This window comes from Sander vitreus, chromosome 3 (assembly GCF_031162955.1).
Source record: "Sander vitreus isolate 19-12246 chromosome 3, sanVit1, whole genome shotgun sequence".
NCBI classification, from domain to species: domain Eukaryota; kingdom Metazoa; phylum Chordata; class Actinopteri; order Perciformes; family Percidae; genus Sander; species Sander vitreus.
The window spans coordinates 26,662,816-26,686,904 of NC_135857.1; the positions used below are offsets into that span (position 1 = coordinate 26,662,816).

General features: G+C 39.9%; 1 protein-coding gene across 10 annotated transcripts in view; it reads right to left on the bottom strand.

Moving 5' to 3' along the window:
* Positions 1-14,452: 14,452 nt before the first annotated feature.
* Positions 14,453-24,089, bottom strand: part of LOC144515696 (SPRY domain-containing SOCS box protein 4-like) — a 188,602-nt gene continuing 178,965 nt past the window's right edge. For all 10 annotated transcript variants that reach the window (XM_078246748.1, XM_078246746.1, XM_078246749.1 and 7 more), the window contains one exon: positions 14,453-15,793. In XM_078246748.1, the coding sequence (XP_078102874.1) occupies positions 15,666-15,793 (128 nt within the window). In that variant the 3' untranslated portion in view covers positions 14,453-15,665. The remainder of the gene's footprint in view (positions 15,794-24,089) is intronic.

Below are 24,089 nucleotides of genomic sequence, written 5' to 3' on the forward strand. Positions count from 1 at the left end.
CTGTGGGTCTCGTATTTGTGTGTGTGTGTGTGTGTGTGTGTGTGTGTGTGTGTGTGTGTGTGTGTGCGTACGTGCATACGTGCATGCGTGTATATATATATATATGTATATGTATATATATATATATTTATATATATATATATGTATATGTATATATATATGTATATATATGTATATGTATATATATATATATATATATATATATATATATATATATATATATATAATTTTATAATTTTATATAAATGTTAAATGTATTTTTATGTATTCCGTAGCTTACAAATACTTCTAGTCCTTTCTGGACAGTAAAATGCCACAATTAACTGTCTATTTACCGGAGCCACATACTAAAGATTGCTGGGATTAGGAGTCAATGATCAATCGAATGTCTCCATCTAGTGGATACTGACTATACTGCACAACCATGTACCATTATTTTCAAGCCAGTGGTAAATTTAAGTAGTAGTAGTCACACCTCTGGTCCCTGCTGCTCGCAGCAGTATTATTGTATATATTTTATAATTATATCTCTTTTATGATTTCAGCCTGGAGCCAAGTAGGGATTAGCACAATTTTTAGGAACCTAGCGTTACTAAAACCCTGTTCTAAAATCAGTGTAAATGATGGCCTGAGAGGCCTACTGCTTGCGTAAATGGCAACACAACAACTCAATATAAAAGAATTGAAATATTTACAAAACTTTGTATTTTCCATTGTAGAGAGTAGAGCAGGGACGCCCCAGGCACCTTCACTCTCGACTCACAAACAAAAATAGACTTTAGATTCTGGGGGGAAAAAATTTCAATCCTTCAAACTACTTTGGTGTGCAGACTGCAGCATTACTATAAATATCTACTCATTTAATTATCCTTTCAAATCCATATTTATTTTTACTTTATTATACGGACGGACATACACTATGTTGCCTCTTTCTTGTCATTGTTGCTTGGACGATGGCAGCCAGTGTCAAAGGTCATGACGTCCCATCAATCACAGAAGCATCGTGCAAGTGGAAGATGAGGGAACAGAATATAAATAATGAAGTCCAACTTGCCTGAAACAGAAATAGAGTACACTTACCCCATATACATTATTTAGTATGTTTCTTTACACTACAAGGCAGTGAAAATGATGTTAAAGCCATAATTGTAACCTTCAAAAACAACTGAGAGAATGTCAGGATTTAGACACTGTTTGATTTGCGCACACTAGCAGATCTGCTCTCTGAGAAGGCCAAAGCTGGCAGTAATTTATTTGGAAAAATGTGAGCATGAGATGTGAGCATGGAAGTACAAACAAAGCAGTGAAGCAGACATGGAAACAGAGCTGCTTTTCTACAACAAAATACAACCAGTTGTGTGATATTTGAAAGTAATAGCAGATGGTTACACAGTGGTTGCTGGTGTGCAAAGGATTTGAAAAGTTCAACCAATGAGAATGGGCACACTGAAGAGTCCGAAGCCAATGCAGTAAACTGTGGCCTTTAAGCCTGCCAGTGCCCTGAAGCATGATACCAATGCTGGGCAGAGAGGACTGTTTCATTGGTTTATAAGTGGTTATTAACATTTTACTAGAAAATAAAGAATTTGTGTTCCAGTAAAATATGTGTGCATTATAAGCAGACTTATAAATGTGTTTCTATATATTCCACACAAAGACAGCTTTCATATCGAAACGAGGGGAGACTCACCTTCAGGCTGTGGACAAACTGCAGACAAGCAGCAGTACGGATAAAGCGAAGTAGACAAAGTCGGGCCACTGAAGGCTTGTGTATGGCATTGCATTTGCTTGGGTATTTAGAGGTGTTTTGAACACAGACAAATATTTTTATTGCAAGTACACATTTTATATTTTGTAGCAATATTATTGTCATGCAAAGAATAATTTCATTTGAGCAAGCAAAAATCCATACTTTTTTTGTGTTAGCTATTATCCACATGTGCAAAATGATAACCTCCCTCGGTCACTTCTTCTCATCTGCCTTCTCTCAACATTTCTGCTCTATGTGCTTAGCGATGAACCATACGACTCTTCCTGATATTGTAACAAACAAATAGGCAGTGGTGGAAGAAGTATTCACATCCTTTACCTAAGTAAAAATTACTAATACCACACTGTAGAAAATAATTAACCAACAACTTAACAAAATCTGACTTAGGTATATAAGTTGTAAGTATTATCAGTAAAATGTACTATATTTATTTATTTTAGGTTTATTTAACAGGGACAATGCACACTAATAATACATATAAAAATGTAAAATGTGCCAGAATTAGCCAAAAGGCTATTTTACATCTGCTGTCCCTGGACAGATCGTACAATGTCACACCTAAAAAGATAAAAGGATTATAATAGTACATATAGGTTTAGCCCAATACAAGTAAAATTGACTATGAATGTAAACATTTAAAAAATGACAAGATCAACATATAAACACGAACAGATTGTCATTATCAACATCAATACCAACACACACATACACACACAAGCTAAACGTTCAGTCCATGTAACAGACGACCTCAGAGGCATAGCACAAGTGGCACAAACAGGCCATACTTAAAGTATGAAAAGTAAAAGTAGTTTGACAAAAGTCATTGTGCAGTAACATGTTCCCTTTCAGTGTTTCAATTGTATATATGTTTCTGGATTAATACTACTTTTGCATTTATGTGTAGTGCATTTTACTGCTGTAGATGTTTAAGGTTGTGCTCATTTTAACTCCTTTATATACTGTTGGGCAGTTTAATCTACAGCAATCCATCCATCATATTCCATAAGCAGCGTTCAGTTTTTATGCTCCGCATATCTGGAACAAACTCCCAGAAAACTGCAGGTACCCCGCAACTCAGTTCTTTTAAATCAGGGTTGAAGCCCTTTCCTTTTGATGCTGCCTTTCTTTAAATAATCGTTCATTTCTTATACTGCAATGTAACGTTTATTCTTACTTTATCTGTTTTGCATTTTTTTAATCGTTTTTAACTGCTCTTTAATATTTTATATAAAGCACTTTGAATTGCCCTGTTGCTGAAATGTGCTATACAAATAAAGCTGCCTTGCTTTGCCTATAAGATCATTATATGCTTGTAGCGACGCTGTAAGTGGTATCTCACTCACCAAATATGCTAAGCTAAGAACATGAGTTCTGTCAGCTATCCAGTAAAACAGGAGGAAATGAAAAAACACTTTGGAAAAACACCATCATAGTTGGCCCGAGACGGACACTTCACACAAAACTCTTCCAAATAAATTCCCAACAGCTTGGTATAAACCCCCTAAATATCACGATTTATTGCCTTTTCCAACTCACTTACAGGGCTTGAATTGTTGCCTTGTTTGTGAAACAGGTTGGGCAAGAAAACATCTGTTGTGGTCAAGATAATGTCAGTAATAATACCCCTGAAACCTACATACAGTGCATTCAACCTGACTTGGCATAGTCAACATCTACAACATGATTGTCATAATTGCAGCAGGGATTGTTGTGATGGATGTTAAAAGCATAAACCTGGTTGGATTAGCAGTTTGCAGTTTGACACTATCACCACAACAACAAAAACAACAACCACCAACTGTTTCAGTGCACACTCTTAGTTCCCAGTGCACAAAGCACCATCCTCACGTCTCAAGTTGCTAATCAGATTGTAAACAATCACTGGCGCACCAAAGAAGTCTTGGCCCAGATATCAGTTATCCAGATATCCGCTGGCTACACAAGAACCCCTTAACAACTGCCCCAAGAGGCTTAATCATCATCAGACCGATAGCCGATTGGGTTTCAAGATTGTGGTAACATTGATAAAATATATTCTCCGGAAAAGGCTGGAAATCCAAAACTGTTATGGAACAATCCGATCACAATTGCTTTGTGGTTCGTATCCTATCATTTACTGGCTGACATTTTTCTAACAATCGCTCCACTCACTTAGATGATGTGAGAGTAGATAGATAAGACAGAGGCTCCATAGGAAAGGAGGATTGGTTCAAGGTAGGGCCACGCAGATAAATCTTTAGAAAGGAAAACAGTGTTACAATTTATGATACACATTGATGATACCAATTAAAACAGATGAGAGAGGCTTTGTCCAGAGTTTTTTTTTTCAGAATGGAATGTAACACAGTATTTACAACAAAAACAATGAGCTAAAAGATGTTAAAATGGTTTGCTGAGCTGAGGGGACCTGAGGAGTGGGATGATAAATCTCTCATTTTAAGAATGAACTGTTAAGTGTTTTAAGTCATAAGTGCTTACATTCATGTTTTAAGGTCTACATTTCCATGGCAATTTAGCAAACTCAATTTGCTGATAAAGACTGAGTGATATGGTCGAAAGCAAGTAAGTGAACCTTAAGATTGTCTTGTCAACTTCTACTTTGTCTTTTCGTCCTCCTCGCAGCAGAATATTCATGTACGCTATATTCACATATTTCAAACTAACTAAATCCCTTTCATAATCACCTCATAAACAAATCCTCTTACCGACATGGGATTACATGTCTGGTTTATACCGTCAAACTATTACAGCTCCTCACACTCCAGTGGCCAGCAACGCCAGACCACTTCACTGTCAAGGAAAAACTTAATCTACTTTATTCTAATTGAGAAGCTCTCATAAGAGTAGTGTCTGGAAAATGAGTTTGTCATTCCAAAAAATTAAGCTAATGAAAACATGAAGAAGCTATGTTTGTGGGAATGCTTACAACAAGCCAGTTCAACTTATTAAATTAAAGGAGGGACTCCACCACTTTTACACTTTAAGGTCAGTTTACTCATCATGTGGAGTACTTCCCATCATGGAAAACTGTTGCATAATGTCTTTGTGGCGCTGGAGGAGCTTTGTCAAGTCTGAGAAAATAACTCTGATGATGTCATAGTGATGTCATTGGGGTTATCTAGGCTTGGGTTTGAAAAGTACACATATGTGATATTAATCCAACGTTGTAAACTGGGGCATAGAGTTTAAAAGAAGTTGGCAATTACCAGGGAGGGTGTAATAAAAATATACTATTGATTGCATCATGGGAAATGTAGGATCCAGAGTTTTTAAAGCTGACCAGAAAGTAAAGGTTAGGATGTCTTGGCCTCTGCTGCGTCTCTTTTGACTTGAGTTATAAATGATTGGCAAACAAATAGATGGGTCAATTAACAGAAAATTAAATAAACAAAAATGTGGTAATTCATTAGATGCTTAAGTCATTTATCAAATAAATGCCAACAAACACTGTGTTTCCAGCTTCTTCAGTGCGATGATTTGCTGCTTTTTCTGTCGAATATCAATATAAATTGAATATATTTAGGTTTTGGACTGTATGTTGGACAGATGATGTAGATAAAGATGTCACATTAGGCTCTGGGAACATGTGATGGACATTTCTTTGTTTTATTATTTTCTGAAATTTCATAGATAAAACGCTCAATCAATTAATCATGAAAGTAATTTGAGGATAAATTGGCAATGAAAATAATATGTTGCAACCTATTCCACCTGTCTTTTGTGATTCCACCAACTATATTTAAGTGCAGTACTAAATCACTGGAATACCCCTTTAAAAACTCCCTTTCTAGGTGTAATTCTCTTTCTCTCACACACTGATTGACTGAAGCCCAAGGGGGTAAGCCTCTCTCCACAAAGCGTAGCTCCTATGGCGCCATTTTGATGCTAACAAGCCATCACCTTCTGTTAGCATCCCATTCATTTTGACGTTACTTTGACAGTGAATAACTTTACATCTGAAGCGTTTAAAGACTCTATTTGTCCATTGTTTATTTCTAAAGAAACACGACAACGTATAAAAGGCTCCATTACCTTGTATCTCACGTTATGGCTCCGTAGCAGACGTTTTTGTGAAAATAGGCTAACGATTGTGTCATAACCACGGGACTTACTGTCGCATAGTAGAGGAATTACCGTATCGTACAGGAGAAGCTCGCAGGCAGTTTCGACTTACATTAGCTGTTTAAGTTTAATTACTAATGTTAACTAGCATTTTAGTTAGCAATAATTAGCCTGTGTCCATGTTATCTCCTTACATAAACCTACGCTCTCCGTCTCTGCAATATTCTGAATGATTCAGATTTCTCTTGGCACAGCTACCAGAAGACTTACAACTTTCAGACAGGTTGCTCACGCCACATCTACGTCTTCAAGCTCAGTTTGCAGCTGCGCAGTAACGCTCAGCCCTCACTGGAAAAGTGCTTCTAATATCCTTCACTGGTCTCCGTCCAGAGCAATGGGATCTGTTGGTTCATTTCTTTAAATGTCTATGCTAAAGCCATAGTGTTGTAGTAAGTGCAGATGACCAAAAGATGGCAGCAGTAATGTAGCAAATACTGAATCCGTCCTGATCAGCTGCTCAATCATTAGTCCAGGCCACACATCATTTCATATGCAGATGTGGGACAAACTGATTTTGTATTTCATGCATTTTTAATTAATTAAAATATGACCTGTCACCACCACTATCCATCATGGTTCCAGTGAACTAGAGGCTTTTCCGTAGAATGAAGGGGAAAAAAAGCAAACATCCGGGAGTCTCTATGTGGAAATTGTTATTTTTGTTGCAATAAATCCATGAAAACCAGGATAACAGCATTACAGGTCACGAACCCCAAATTCTGTCTGTTATTGGCTGCTTGTATATTTACATAAGGTGCAGTGGGCACAATGTGAAGGAAGCAGAACAGGCCAGTGGGCACAGATGACATTGTACACTGCACACTGACGTCACACACAGTGTGAGGGTAGATATGAAGGATTGAAAAAACTTTTGGCACAGAATCAGTTGTGCAGACAACAGTGGCTGCTGTGTGTTGCTGATGAGATTATAAGGTCATCCTATCAGCCAAGTGGTTTGATGAAACTGCCAATGTGCACGTACACAAAACCACAATATCTACAGTAAGTACAGAAATTTGACACACAGGTGAGAGTCAGTTGTATTGCCTGTAGGCTGTGGCCAGTAATTAACCTAGGTGTGTGTGTGTGTGTGTGTATGTGAGAGAGAGTGTGTGTGTGCACCCAGGGATATGCTATTAGTAATTTTAGATGCACCCTTGCAGCAAGGTGGTTTGTTTTTGCCTAATAGGCAAAGGGTGACATTTGAAAAGGTTGGGATAGCAGGCAGGAGGTCCAACTGGAACAATAGTAACAAGCAAGCACACTCAATTGGAACATCATACCAGCTTGTTTTACCTATCACACACAACTTTTAAGTTAAAAAAATGAAAAAGGTGACACCCTTCTAGCAAATTCCCTATTTATTTACTTTTTCAACAGAAAAAATACTCAGAAAAAAGTTGAAGATGTACCGAGGGAGACACTGATGCTACAGGGGAGATAGACAGAAGAAGATGAAGGATGGATAAGAAAAGGCACCGTACTGTTACTGGGCCTCACACTGAGTTCCCCTACTGTGAGTGTGCGTGTGTGACAGTGAGATAAAAGTATGACTCATGCATACCTTCACAAAGACTCGAGGTATCGGGGTAACACTCAAAACTAGCGTTGCCGAAATTAGAAGTATATGTTCTGACCATTTATATGCTCATTAGGCTGATATTTACAAAACATAAAGAGCCCTCAAGATGAGGTTTTTGCCTCTGTGTATTTTATTTTTATATCTCTGAAGCTTTCTTCCATATACTCCGCAGTAAAAAGTGGCTGTGCCTTTTCGTTGAGAAAGTACACAGTGCAGCTGAAAATAGCCCTTCGTTCTTCAATTCCACCATCACCTTATTGTATTTCTCTTTCCGCATTTTCTTCTTCCATTTTCACTCTCTGCTACTGACAGTACTCCTCCTTCAAATCTGTTCACTCTCCTCTTCACTAATCCCCTCTCTCCCCCATTCCTACTTTTTCTACTTTTCCTCCGGTTATCAGCACCATGTTCCAGCCGGGGGAACAAACTGTTCAGGTAGCATTTAGAGCGTTCTGAGCTCTGGTCTAATAGCTGCTGAGAGTGTGCTGTCACTGAGGCTGAGCTGCTGTTCCACATATTGAATTTAAATCTAGTGCTGAAACAATTAGTCAATTAATACAGTAGACTTGATCAAAAGAATGATCAATTGTATCAATGTATTGCTATGTATTGTAAGCAAAAATAGTGGACATTTGCCAGTTCCATCTTTTTAAGTTTGACGATCTGATGTTTTATATAACTCAGAATTCATTAATTCATTATCCTTGGGTTTTCATCAACAAAATACGCAACCTGACGTCGTCACCTCAGGCTCTGGAAAAATTGGGACTGACTTTTTAGACTAGAATCTACAGTAAACAGTGTCAGCCCTTGTTGAATCAATTGATAACTCCTTGGTCCTTATTGGTGATAAAAATTTGTTACAGGAAGAATTTAGGAAGGAAGGCGCTTAACTTATTGTAGGTGATCTTACTTGAAGGTGGAACAAGACTAAAAGCCACACTGTGAGCCTACATCAACTTCATCACATATGCTTATTTAGAAATAGGTTTCAGTATGTCGAAACATAAAACATTCCCAGTGAACTTTGGTACTGTCTGTGTGTTACTTTCAGTTAGTCAATTCTGTATCCCCGGAACACATTTGTGTGGGTGGGGAGATCGCAAGGGCAGAATTTCCACTGGGGATACTCTCAAAAATCCTTTTCTTCTCTTTTTATTGTGTCTGGTTTCTAATCAAAGTGTCTCTGAACATTGTTATCTTACTGTCCTGTTACCATGGTTAATATAATAGAAGATCTGAATTGATAAAAAATGTTTAAACTTATCTGAGCCGCCTTCAATTCCAGTTAGTGTTTGGTGACTTGGGTCGTGCCTTTCAGGCTACATACAAGATGTCCTACTATACCTTATTGCTGGACGTTGTTGGGGCAAAATGTAGTTGACAGGAATACCTACTCTATAGATAGACACAATTTAGAGCTAAACGTGGATTTACACAAAAAAAACTGTTAATCTACATTTTGATTTCCAGATAAGATTGTCCTAAAGAGATGCTAGAACTGAACATCAGTCAAAGATAAGACAGTTAAGCACAGTATCAGAGATAGTAGAGATGTGAATACAAAATAATCTATCAGAAAAGTTATCAGGTATCTATTAAGGAAACCAAAACCACAACCAAAAAGTCAACAGATCCCAGAACAGATTTACCTTTGTTGTTGGTGCTAAACATATATTGGACATGCATGTGGTAAAGTCACATCCTTATCTGTGACTATGCACAAATACATCAAGTAGGTCAAAGGAACATCCTTTACTTTAAGGGATGTTGTCCTCTGAAGATATCTCCATATGTGATCTGGAGGAGAGAGTGAGGAGAAATATGAAATGTAAGCTTTAACATGACTTACCAAGCAAAGCAAAGCAGGGTTTTTCCTCCATATATTACGGATCTCTGCCGTCTCTGAAGCAGACAGCTGGCCTCCAACCATCCATCTCTTCCTTAGCTCACTCTGTCACTCTCCATATAACATGTATGCGGTGGGGGGTCTAGAGAACAGCAGTGTGATGGACAATTATTTTATCCAACAATCTTGTCATAGCTGAAACAAAACATGGTTCCACTTTACTTGAAGGTATCTACATAAGAGTGACGTAACACTGTCATGAACGTGTCATAAACACTATAAACAAGTCATAAACGTTTATGACATAACACTTCTTTTAGTAAGTGTTTTTTGTCGGTTTTTGTCATGACAAGTTATGGTTATGATTAGGGTTAGAGTTAGGGTTAGGGTTCATGACTGTGTCATGTGTTCATGACAGTGTCATGTCACTCTTATGTAGATACCTTCAAGTAAAGTGTTACCCAAAACATTTACCTCCAGTCAAAGCAGGTGAGGCAAAAGCTAAAGCTCTATGGTGGAAAATATGCTTTTGAGAAAGGGAAACGGGGATTGGAAGATTTAAATAGCCCGAGGAGAGCCGTGGAAAAGGGAGACACAACAGAAAGTTGGCAGAGTGTGGTGGAGGAGAGGAGGCAGAGGAAAAGACAGCGAGATGAATTGAAGTGAAGTCTCATTGTCAACAGACAGCTAAATATGGACGTAGCAAAGCCAAGTCACTTTTAACCAGATCAAACAAGTCATCGGCTTTAACTTTCAGGCTTGCTCAATAATCCTTTAAAGAGCCAGTCCCTACATTATTGAACAGCACTATATTCTGAATAGGGGTGGGAATCTCTTGGCACCTCACGGGCCAACGATTCGATTCTAAACCGATTATCGATGCATCTCAATGCAAAAAAATTTTTATGTACATTTCCATGCGTGATTTTTAAAAATATACATATAAATCTGAGTTTGCTACTCAGTATGCTAATCACTCCCTAGACAAAGCAGCTAGACAAAGCTTAGATTTTGACATATACAGTATTTGTCACACACAAGTTTTAATGAAATGTTTTGTCTACTGAGGATTTTGTTTTGTAGTCATTCCGTGCTTAAGCCTTAAACATGCTTGTGAAAGTCACCTTCTCTCTCAGTAATCTTCCATGTCAGAGGCTGAGTCATGTTTAAAGGTGGAGAATTGGCTTCTTAGAACATGAATATGGTGATCAGATGTAATGTGATAAAGTAGATGAACAGCCTATATGTGTTTTGCCTAATTATTTTATGTATGTCTTATTAGATCATGTATATATATACAAAAAAATACTTTTTTTCCTTTTGGCCATTTTTTTTTTTGTGTGTTTTTTTCTGCACTCTTGCCTAAACTCTAAGTTGTTGTCCATTATCCAATCCTCTTTCAGTCACTCTGTTTTCTGATTTGTACTTGTCTGGAGACAGTAACTTTTAAATAAAAATCAACACATGCGGTGCATCTAAGAATCGATTATTTTTCCCACCCCTAATTCTGAAGCAGCCACATGCTTCAGTTGGGGATCAATAGCAGACTGGAGCTTATAGCAGCTATCGTCTCTCTCTAGAGTGACTTGCATTTCAGTATCTTCTACCTTTGTATTCTGGTTTATTTTGATCTCAAAGCGTTAATGAACGTGTGCTGGAGCACAGTGTTCGGCCAGTAATCATTAAAGTCTATCTTGTTCAATACACACATCTTAGTCATGATTTATTAAAGCATTAAATGCCAATGTCCATCAATTCTCCTGCATTAGTGCAGTTAGTGGTCAGAAGTGGAGGGAGAGATGGCTCTCAGAGCTATTATGATATTATCAACACACTGTGCTTCACAACATTAATGGGTATTCTGTTGGTAGTGCCAGGGAAAGCCAGGCTGAGCTGAACTTTGATCACACAGCAGGCTTTGTTCTGTGTTCAAAGATTGCCCTGGGTTGATGGAATTGGGTTTAGACGTGACTCATCTGGACTCAATCCCAAAACCAGGATCTGGGGTTTTGACAGCAGCAAAGGATTTTCTGTCACAGTAGATTTTGTTGGAACTACACTTGTTCCAAAGCTTTGATGCCATTTGTGTTATTGACATAATCCGTGTTGATAAAGTAACATCCATTAGAGGAGAAAACTGACCGTTCACTTAGCCCCGCCTCACTTAGCAACTGTTGCTACGTCTGCCAAGCTTTCCGTTCACCTACTGCACATCTTTAAAACAGGCCTTCGAGTTCACACAGAAGTAAACAAAATCAGCTTCTCATTTCCAGACAGATTATATCAGCTGTAGCTAGCTAGCGTAAGCTAATGCTAAAATTCAGATTTGGTTGAAACCTCCATCTCTAGCAGACTTTTAATATTTTCAGCTGATTCGTTTTAAAGCGAATAGGTTGTAAAAGTGTACTAAAGGACATATATCATGATCATTTTCAGGTTCATACTTGTATTTTATGTTTCTACCAGAACAGGTTTAATGTTCAAAGAACACATTATTTTTCTAATACTGTCCGTCTGAATATAACTGTATTCCCTCACTGTCTGAAACGCTCCGTTTTAGCACCTGTCCCTTTAAGACCTCCCCTCCCGAAAAAACCCAGGCCGCTCCGATTGGCTTGCGAGAAAAATACGGTGAACCCTTGCAAAGGCAGTTCTCAAGCCGTGGGTGGAGATACTAAGATGAGGGGCTGTATATTCTTATGAGCCTGCATGTGACATAGGATACATCCCTTGGCTCCATTGCCGTCTCAAATCTCTTATTTCTGCCCTGAGGACCGAAGAACGAGCATCGTGGAGGGATCATCGAGGAACTATAGGCGAGGATACCGAAAGCAGCCTTCCGGGAAGCCGTGCAGCTGAAGGAGTTGCTACCTCCGCCCAAACAGCTGACGAATTCACGTGACGCTTCAGAGGAAAGGACGTCTCGTCCCTCTAAAACACATTTGCTCGTTGCCTCTCTGCTCCCGTGAAGGGAGGCAAGTGGAGGACTCGAGAAGGCAATTTAAGCAACAGGAGATCCTAGCATGAGCTAGAGAGACCTCAAAGACACCAGACCGGCACATATGGTTACTACGCAAAACGTCAAGACCGCACCCTTTTCTGGGGGACAGAAAACCTATGATCCTATAGAAGTCAATGACGTGTTTGGAGAATAATTGTCCAATGTCTAGTAATTATTTTGCGACCATGCCTGAACCTGAGCGTTTGTGATATGGTAGTAATATTAAGGTTCATCGCTGTTATGTCCCCTCAGTCTTCGCCTGTCCCAGATTATAAATGACCCAAGACAGTGCCTGGATATTGCTTATCTGGACTTAGGTATTTGATGAATCACTATAGTTAGGCCAAGTGTTGTCTGTAAATAAACAACCATTAGTAGCCATCTGTTTGATTAAGATTACAGTCTGATGCTGTAATAACTGTTACTGTATATGCAGCAGCATCCCACTGAAGCTAACGTTAGCTGCCCATCAGTAGTAACTGTCAGCAGCATCATTTAGCAATTTACCACACTGACTGTCAATATTCACATATCTCATGAGCCTCAAATCTCAGTGTTAAAAGGCTTGGTTAACCCGCTACACAACATCTTTTTGGCATTTTCCCGTTTCTCTCCAGATTTGACAACACAATTCTTTCACCCTAAAGGGAGCCTCGTCGATGCTGCGATGGTCTGGTCTATAGCTTGGAGCAATAAGAACCCATTTACCAGGATCTTTTTTGGACATGGGAGGGGAGCCAGCAACTAGGGGTTAAGTGTCTTGCTCAGGGACACATTGGTTGATGTATCACATTGGGATTCAAACCCAGGTCTCCCACACCAAAGTCATGTGTCATATCCACTATGCCATCACAGTAGTACAAGTAATCACACAGCAACTCTTTAGCATTGCATAAAAAAACCGGTTAAAGGTCTGGAGATTTGTTTAACTTTCTCCGTTTATGCTGCAGTTTTATGCAGGACGCAGAATTTGTTTTCCCCAGAAAAGGGAGGGGTGATGAGAGACTCCTCTGGATGACGTATTGGAGTTCTGATGTATAGGAAGTGAAGCCAAATCTGAATGTTTTTTTGAATCCCATGTTTTCTGATCTAGACAGCCCACAAAAAACTGACTGGGTTGTCTTATCTCACAGATTTTTGGGTTGGTAGGCACTCCAAATACCCAAATGTATGTGCGCAAGCACTGAAAAAGTGAGTTTTTCATATGTCCCCTTTAAATATACACAAGATGCTGCATACATGCGATCATGCTAAAAGACCCAGATGCAAATACAGATAGTATAGTTGAATCCATTCTTTCTACTTTTCAAAACTTTTAAGATAGCGAGTGTACACTGCTTCAACATGTGGAGAAATTCAAGGTTTCAGAGGCATACCATGTCTTCTTACGGTTGCTAAGCTATTATTGGATAATCACTGCTCAGGGGCGAAGTTAATGAATGGTCAATTAAGATAAGCACAACTTTGGTTGCCCTTGAGCAAGACGGTTATAAAGGCTATGCTAACCTGAGGTCGTAAAACAAAGAAACACAGCTACTAAAGGCTAACTTGGGGTTTGTGCTGTGTTAACTGACTCACCCAGCCGCCATTTCAGTTTGCATTTCGGAGCTGGGCCTGCTAGCTTTTGGTGTATCCCCTTGTCGAGACGGCCAGCACACTTTGATGTGCCGCTCCAGCCTCTCTGCGCGTTGGGTCTGCACCAGTCCGCTCTTCCGTGTCGTTCAGGTTTTAAAAGGTGTATTTACAAAAAGCTGTGTTGTGGGAAAACAAGAAATCAGCCTTCCAAAAATGTTCGTCTCCAGCGTGTGACCTGTGACGTCCGTCCCCTCGAGGTTCTCCGCCTCTGCTTCCTGAATCAATCCTCCATGACATTCCCACCTCCTGCTCGGGCCAGGTTCAATCAGCATCACGCAAACACGCCCCCTCACAAGTCAATACTGACCCTATTGGCTCCAACTACATTCACTGAAAGACGTATTATAACAAAGACACTGAACCCCTAAAGCACTCTGAGTGGTCTGTAGACTAGAACAGTGCTATATAAATGCAGTTAATTTACCATATGGGTCAAAACATCTACTGTCTTGGAATCGATGAAACTCAAAGAGCACAAAAAGTGAAGCAGTGTGAGTTTAGCTGAGTTTATTCTTATTCACATTTAAAAGATTCTCATGCCAGCACATTTTTCTATCTATACCTGCGAGACAACCTGTCCCGCAGACAAATCTCAAAATTCGTGGAATGAAAGCAAAAAAAATAAACATTAAAAATCTCATCATAAGACCATAACTTTCAAAACTAAATCAGGCATAAAACCCCACATGAGGGTAAGATGGTGAAAGAAAAAGATGAAAAAGCAGCATTTAAAACTTTTTTGGGGGGACAAGTGTCGTCATGTGCTTTTTGCGTTTCTGTTTTAGAGCAGGCACACAGCTTCACCTTCAGATTACTCTCTATCAGTGTTACAGGAGCTGATAGAGTGTCGACAAACAGCACCAGGGTCCTTGGAGTTCACCAAACATGTAGGCTTGAATCAAACTGGAGGGAGTGATGAAGAGACGTAGAAAGAGAGAGAGAAGCTGGCAGGAGAGAGGAGAGTGATTCACACCGTTTAAACCAGACTGGAGTTGTTTTTTTTGCCTGTAGGTGGTAACTGCCTGCTTGTCAGTGAGTTGTCTTCTTACTACAGACAGTTAGGGCTTTGTTTCTGTACACTCCTGGCACAGAGTCTCACACACACACTATATAGTGTATGCAATCTGTGTGTGCTGCACCGTGTACACACTAACATAAACAGAACTGTGTGTGGACTTTCTCCCTCTCTCTCATGCTTGCTCACTCTCTCGCTCTCTCTCCTGTGGCTTGGAGGGATTGTTGCATCTCCACAGAGCCTGCTGTGTTGTTGGGAATATAAATATAAATAACATGTTTCCGAGAAGGCACAGAGTCTGTGCAGAAAAGATGTCGGGGTAAACTGTCACCCCAAACCACAGCATTTAAGGCCTTACAAACTGAGGACTATATATACACACACACACGTAATAAGCAGGAAAATACATTTCTTACTTCCTCCATTTCATTCATCACCTCCTCTAGTACTTTTAACAGAAGAAAGACAGCAAAAAAAGGCTGAAAATCAGAAGATAAAAAGCATTTAAAATGGAAAACCCCCAACTGTTGTAAACAAAACCCCTTGCAGCGCCGTCTTCACCATCTGTCATGTCAATCGTCCACATCCTCAGCAGATGACTGATGGTTATAATTAAGTTCAGTTTGGAGGCTGGTTACCATAAGTACAAATGGGCCTCAGTTCCTTCCGTATACGTGTGTGATTATGATGTCACTGATACTGGAGGTAGTTCTTGAGCGTCTGCGGCAGTGGGAGTGTGTCGATGTGATGGATGCGCTCTCTACCCAGAGCCAATCGAGCTACTCGTCTGCACAGGTCCATGAGGGGGAGGGGCTCCGCTGTGATGGACAAGAGAGGGGAGCGACATGGTTACGGTCCAAACAGTTAGTACAAGCTTCTATGTGTGACAACAGACCCTTTCAATCCCAGTTAATTGTTTTCACTTAAAGCTGACACCAAAGTCTAAAGTGTTGTGGTACCTACGGACAGAGGACACCTGCTTTTGTTCCTCCTCAAAAAGCCCCTCTCAAACATGGGACATGTGACATTGTTGACATTTGCTGGATATTTATTTATTCTTCCATGCAGTTGTCATAAAAGCAATTGAGGAAGGGAGCTGGTCCGGTTATTATTGTGGTCTTATGAGTTTTTTAAAAAAAGGAGGAAATGTGTTTGAGTATTTGTCATGATTCTAACTGTATTGCTGTGATCTTAATCGTACGGTGGCCGACAGGGGCAAACGCCCTGCAATTTAAGAAAACACACAGAGAGAGAGAGAGAGCAACTGCATAGACTGTAAATATTAAGTCTATGTTTGAGATATGTTTTCTCTTGTTTGGTGGGTGTGTCTCAGCTCAGGTCACAGGTGATACTCAGTCAGCAGAGACATCTGTAAACTCGTGGTAATAAAACATTTAAAACTGCATCAGCGTTTAACGTTGACGTTTGTTTAAGCCATATTACATGAGAGGGTTTAATTTCAAGGTCCGAAAGGCGCATTACTGAAGTATAGGCCTCCTCAAGTGTAATATTGTAATTATACAACGGTTACCAACAAAATAAGTGATCAATCTGTATTCATATTGTGGAGCAAGTCGCTCTTGAAATACAAAAAACAAAGACGGGAGCATAGACTGTATATGATAATAATAATAATATAAATTTAATATACAGTCTATGGAGTTCTCCAGGCTGCAGCCATACCCGACTAACAAAAAGGCAGAGCGCTCTCTCCCCGTGGGGTCGAAAATCCAGCTGTTCCACTAGCTGCTCCCTCTAGAGGCCTGGAGAACTTCTGTTGTATAATCTGGATGCTGCGTTTTTTTGTTGCATTTGTTTTCTGGGTTTGTGTGCTTTTCTTTTGCATCGTTTCATATTTGCAGCGTGTTTATGTATTTGGTTGTGTTGTGTGCATTTGCAGCGTGTTTATGTATTTGGTTGCGCTGTGTGTATTTGCAGCAGCGTTTGCTGAATGCTGCACATGTGTTGTCAAATTAATGAAGTTGTTCATTTGCTTGTGTTTTGTTGCAGGGCGTTTGCCCCTGTCGGCACCCGTATAATCGGGGGAAGAAAACACGCATTTAGTTTGTCTTTGTGTAATTAACTTAGTACTGCTGCAGCCTTTAAGTTTATCTGACAGCATTTCATTCAGAAGTGATACAGAAATGTTACCAGCTCCACCGTAGCAAGACTGAAGTTGTGACTTGTACATATGTAGGTGACTTGGGCGCTAATTCAGACATGAGACCGGCATGTTAAATTGGAGATGCATGTCTGAAAGGGGCTCAAATCTAAAAGTATTGTAACAGCTGAATTTTCTCCCACCTATTTCTGGTGACAGTAGTGTTGACTAATAGTGAAGACAACACTGAGCAAGATGAGGAAATGCCAAGAATCCCTCTCATTTTCACTGATGCTAGACTGAGTTGTATTTTGTGATCTAGCAAAGCAGTTTCCAGTTGAAATTCTCTACCGCCGCCATTGCTGCTGCTATCATCTATCAAAGTGAAAAAGCGAAAGCATACACCATTACCAAGAAAGAGAGAGAGATGACACTGATAATTCATGACACTGCCATCTAGTGTAAAAGCAGTGCTATGACACAAGTAACTGAACCATACATCGATCAATTCATCCACTGTAGGCCATCACACAATCTTGCATCAGTAACTAGCAGACACTGAAAAAAAAAAAATCTCATTTATGCAACAAAAAATAATTACAAAGCAGGTTGCATCCATTTGTATTTATGTCGGCTGCCCGCTTCGCCCGTGCCAAATACCGCTACAGCCAGGACATAGGGCTGCACGATTAATCTAATCGCAATCGCGATGTTACGCTGTGTGATTACATAACTGTAGATCATTCTGGTGAATGATTATGTTTGCGCTCTGTATGGACGCTACGTACTTGAGGAAGTGCACATGCGCAGTAGGTTTCTGGTTCAGGTGCACACCTCCCGCCCATGCTCCCGCGGCCGCCAAGTTGTAATGTGTAGCCTGTTACTCCTGACTGTATAAGTTCAATATGGTTTCTGGAAGTTTATAAAATAAACTAGGGCTGTCAATCGATTAAAAAATGTAATCTAATTAATTACATACTCTGTGATTAATTAATCAAAATTAATCGCATACATAATTAACAGTGCCTGAACCGATACTTTTTAAGAAAGTAAAAAAAGAAAAGAAAAAAAAGGGTACTAAACAACAGTTGGTGACATTAAAGAACGGCTTGTTTATTGCTAAGGCCATATAGTCAAAATGAAATGTTTAATAATAATGTATAACAATAACTTATTTCACTAGTAAATTGCTGTTGAACGACAAAAACAACAACCAGATAGGAAAAGGACATTTACAATAACTTCAAATGCACCACGAGGCTGTAGTTTACCAGTTTCATTGAACGCACCGTCTGTATTGTTTCTCCGACGGCAGCTGCAGATTGTTACATCCCGGTGTTGAATCCTCTACAGTAAAATACAGTCAAACTTTACACCGTTTAGCGTTAGCTGTCAGCATTTTAACCGTGTTTAATCCAGCTACTAGCTAGCGGTAGGCTAACGTTAGCTGCTGTTGAGTATAGTGTTAACTAGCTAGCGGTAGGCTAACGTTAGCTGCTGTTGAGTATTGTGTTAACTAGCGTCACATGCAGCGGGGTTTGTTTTTCCTGTAACGTCTGTTTCAGAGCAGCAGAGAGAAGCGCAGACATATCAGTGGCACCAGATTTTCGTCTGTATGCAAACGTCAATATGGAATGGATTAATCTGCTTTAATTTTTTTAACGCGTTATTTTTTCTCAGATTAATTAATCGAAATGAACGCGTTATTTTGACAGCCCTAAAATAAACATAACCGACTTGGATTCAAAGTAAGGACTCCTCACTTATTTCGACAATAACCGCAAACAAATGGGTGATTTAAGTAAACAAAAAGGTGTGCTGTGCACGGGACACTCATCTGTGTGCACTGCAGTCTCCACGTTGTTAGTTACACCCTTCACTTTACCGACAGTATAAACAGATGAAGCCACCAAGAAGCTAGTTGATTTTATTGTTCACGGTTAACTCACTTTACGTCGTAAAGCCGTCTTTTTGCTCTCGCTTTTCCCTCACACAGCCGCTATTCTAATCTCTGACACCGCCCACGGTCCCTCTCCCTCCTTGCTTGACCAATCACTCACTGACGTCACTCAGTCAACACACCTTACGCTACCATCGTAACATCCATGGACCAGTCACGCTTGGTTTATGGTCGCGAAGCTGTTTAGTTTGTATTTTCTTATTTATTGACTTTGTTTTAATTTGTGCCGTGAGCCAAGCAAAAATGTCTATTTTGAAAATAGTTTAATATTTTACAAAATTAAGTAAGTTATTTAAAAAAAAAAAGTATTGCACATTTTTAGTTTATGCATTTCTTCTTATGCTCATTTAATTTGGTATGTTTCTAAATATTAGTATTGTAAATCGCAATATGATTTTTTTTTCTCCAAATGGGGCAGCCCGAGCCAAGAGGCATATATTGGAGGCAAGCGATGTCTATGCATGTCAGACAGAGACCGACTCTTAACTGCTGTCCCTTTACGGATGTCAAGCTGCTCCACCTGGAAGCACCATCTGGTAGGGCTGAATTCCTGCTGTTCAGAGCCCACTTGTGTGAAGGACATGAGCAGGGGCATTTACACTTTGCATGCAAACATAATACATGCACTCGCTGACAGGCTAGAGATTGAAAAGTTTCCATGAACTAGCCTCACCTGCATGGCGTAAATGACTCTTTAAATAGATAATCAAAAGGCATCGTTCACACACTCGCTTGTAGCCGTGATGCTATGATTTATTGATGGAGCCATGGTTTTAACAAAAAGCTCTTCTTCTGGGCAAAGACCCTGAACCTGCTCTATCAATAAATGATAGCATAATGGCTAGGAGTGTGAATCTGTGCTCACGCTGCAGTCTAAAACTAAGATTTTCTTATGTTGATTCTGTCCATATTTTGAGCCATAAAAAAAACATTTGCTACTGCAGATCAGGGGGTTTGCTTAACACACACACACACACACACACACACATTATATACCCACAAAAGCACACCAATAACAAGCCTCCTCTTTGACTGATTAAACCATTTCTCTCCACAGTCTATTAAAAGTCCACTACATTACCGCAAACTGAGGCCCCCTCCCAAACAAATAAGCAAATACGTGACTAGTCTGAAGTGTGTTCATGGAACCGGAGCACAATGAGATCTCAGGCATTCCTCTGGGCATGAACGGCTGCCCTGGTGGAGACACACAGACACACACACAGACACACCTCTAAAAGAAAGCAGGAGCTTGTCTGAAGTGAGGATTAAAGTAAAATAAACATCGACTGAGCTTACATCAAGATCTTAATTAAAAGCAGTTAGGCACAGAAATCTGTATTGGGGTCTCTGTTAGAATAAAGAATGATTAACTTTCTAACGAATCTGTTTAGAAAATCATGCTTTGCTTTGTGCTGTTTTTTGCAACTGACGGTGAACCTTTGCAGGAACCACTCAATGAATTCCTCTGCTGCGTTCTGGTAAGTGACCTTTGAAACAGCGAAGGGAAATAATGAACTCCACCAGTGAACAGCAGCTGACAGGGTTTAAAGAAATGGAGTACAGCTATCCCAATTTATTTGACTGCCATGTGCGTAATGAAAAGCCTTTGTAATGGCACTGTGGGGACAAGCGGCAGAGTGCGGATTCATCTGTTGCCACATCAACATGGCAAGCGCTTAAATCAGATGTTGAATTAATTCAGACTGAATATAGGCAATGTGCAGTGATGTCTCCAATGAGACTGTACAGCTGATAATTCTTCACAGCAGCTGGAGAAGTACTTGGCAGGGCAATCACATCCCTCAAACATCTTCTTGCTCTGTGTTTGCAAAGGCAAGGCCATGCTTAGCACATCAGCTTACAAGATTAGGAACTAAGATTACATACAACCGGTAGTACAATCGCGTCTCCATTCATCCAACACCTTGTGACCGCATGAACTCTCCTCTCAGAGATAAAAGGACTCTGAAATCACACACTCTTGGTGCACGTGGAGCCCTTTGTGGAATGCAGGACCCACCAGAGATGGATTTACTTTCCGTTGGGCCTAACAGCACCCATCAATCAGCCTTACCCTTACCAGCACAGCCCTAGCATATAGGTAGTTTCCATAGTAACCAGCTCTTCACACCACCACTGTGTGATGTCACTGCACTGGGTTTATAGTCACTGATGCACCATACATTGCATGTGTCTATATTTCAAAGTGTTGCCTGTATTGTTGCAAACTTAAATGTTAAACAAAATGTTACCGTTTAGTATAAAACCGTTATAATTAGGGCTGTCAAACGATTCATATTTTTTAATCGCGATTAATCGCTGAATTTCTATAGTTAATCACGATTATTCGCATATTTTATCACATGATTAAACTTCTATTATTTTGCATATCAGAACTGTTTTTAAGTACATATTAACAATCGAAAGCAACTGTTACCAGTGTATCTTGATTGGGAATCAAATGAATGCAAAGAAAGTTACTTTATGAACTTGATTTTAAGATTTGTAATTATTTATTTACTGTAAACAAAAGAAAAATGTGTGAATCTGTCCTAACTAAAAATCCCTATCCTTACCAGAGTCAATATAGTGTTTAGTAACTCCTAAATTATGTTGATTACTCACTGACGTCCAGTGATCACCGGTTAATGAGACAGTGTTTGCAGCACCTTGCAGCAGTTCCACTGTGTCTGCTTTCTCCGTGTGGTACAGGCCGTGTGGGGCTGCTGTCCCCCTCCACGGCAATGCGACAGGTCAGAACATGCCAACCGTAGAACGTCTTTAAGACCCGAGTCCTCTACGATGCTGACAGGTCTGGTTGCCACCCGTTTCGCAAGAGCTGTAGTAATTTTTGGGGATTTGGTTTCATCCACACGTCGTCAAGTAGCACTCTCCAAAATACTGCTTTGCCTGAGTAGGTAGCATGCTAGCGGGTAGCATCACGTTAACTGAACTATAGGTGCAGGTCATATAATTAGAATATCATGAAAAAGTTGATTTATTTCAGTAATTCCATTCAAAAAGTGAAACTTGTATAATGTATACATTCATTCCACAAAGACTGATATATTTCAAGTGTTTATTTCTTTTACTTTTGATGATTATAACTGACAGCTAATGAAAACCCCAAATTCAGTATCTCAGAAAACTTCATGCTTCCTGCTACTGACCAACTTTATGGAGATGCAGATTTCATTTTCCAACAAGACTTGGCATCTGCACACAGTGCCAAAGCTACCAGTACCTGGTTTAAGGACCATGGTATCCTTGTTCTTAATTGGCCAGCAAACTCGCCTGACCTTAACCCTATAGAAAATCTATGGGGTATTGTGAAGAGGAAGATGCGATGCTCCAGACCCAACAATGCAGAAGAGCTGAAGGCCACTATCAGAGCAACCTGGGCTCTCATAACACCTGAGCAGTACCACAGACTGATCGACTCCATGCCACGCCGCATTGCTGCAGTAATTCAGGCAAAAGGAGCCCCAACTAAGTACTGAGTGCTGTACATGCTCATACTTTTCATGTTCATACTTTTCAGTTGGCCAACATTTCTAAAAATCCTTTTTTGTATTGGTCTTAAGTAATATTCTAATTTTCTGAGATACTGAATTTGGGGTTTTCATTAGTTGTCAGTTCTAATCATCAAAATAAAAAGAAATAAACACTTGAAATATATCAGTCTGTGTGGAATGAATGTATACATTATACAAGTTTCACTTTTTGAATGGAATTACTGAAATAAATCAACTTTTTCATGATATTCTAATTATATGACCTGCACCTGTATATGCTTAGCTCCGTAGGTGGTAGCTCAAGCTTGACGTGCTTCGGTGATATTTTAATTCAGCTTTACACAATGTGCATATGGCTTTCGACTTGTCTACGAGCCGTCCGGGAGTTTTGGAAAATAAAAAGCTCCATTCAGATTGTGTTGCTGCCGTCTTTCTCCATCATGCCTGCAGCCTGCAGCAGCAGGATGTGTTAGGAGGAAATGGCAGCTTGATGATAAGTAATGGTGCTGCAAAGGGTCAAAATAGTAGCCTGCTAGGCACGATGCAAAGCTGAGTGAAGTGTAAAATAAATTAATAAATAGTGGCAGGCGATTAATGCGATTTAAAAAAATTAACGCGTTATGCTCGGCCCTTAATCGCATCGCGATTAACGCGTTAATGCTGACAGCCCTAGTTATAATACAGCATTATCACAGGGGGTCCCAAAACAAGAAGACACCGGCACATTCCACTAAGTCAGGGACGTGCACAGACATTTGGAGGGGCCATTGCTCTAATCTGGAAAAAAGCTTTAGTAATGACTGGCGTATTATCGTAATAATGCAGCCACCACAGCAACAAAAAAAGTTTATTTAGGCTCAGACCAGAGGGGCAGCTAAGCCAATCAGGGCAAACGGGCAGTTGCCTGGGCAACAATAGCCTGTACCTGTGCACGTCCCTGCACCAAGTTATATTAAGAAGAACTGTACTTTAATTTGGCAAAACAGTGCACAAAGATCTCCGCATGCTAACAGATTTTGAACTTGTCAATTATAAAGTGTGTCAGCATTATGTGGAAAAGAACTTTTTTTAAACTTCCATTTGGCCTATTTCTACAGAAGTGAGCATATTTACTGTAGGCTCATTTCATTCAGAACCCATATAATCCGTGTTTTCTCCTCCAGTGTTGTACCTGCATGCATCATCAAACCTAAGAAAAAGTGAATCGTTTCTTTAAATGTAAGACTCATTAGAAGTCAAAAGTAAAACATGGCTGCTTGTCCTAAGAAGATTGATGCTACCACAGTAGCATTACTCTCCGATAGTGCTCTCCTGAGGGAAGGGATGCCACGATGATGCTACAAACTTTCTGAAAACCAGCCAATCCCTGCTGTCACGAGCTGGTCTCCATGGTAAGGGTTGCCTGGGGTGACAAGTGGTCCTGTCAGACGGTAGTGATGAGCACAGTGTCCGTCAACTGGTAACATTTTTAACAACACTGCTAAGTGATTTAAGTTGTGAATAAAAAGCCGGTTCAGACTAGTTCTGCTTAAATA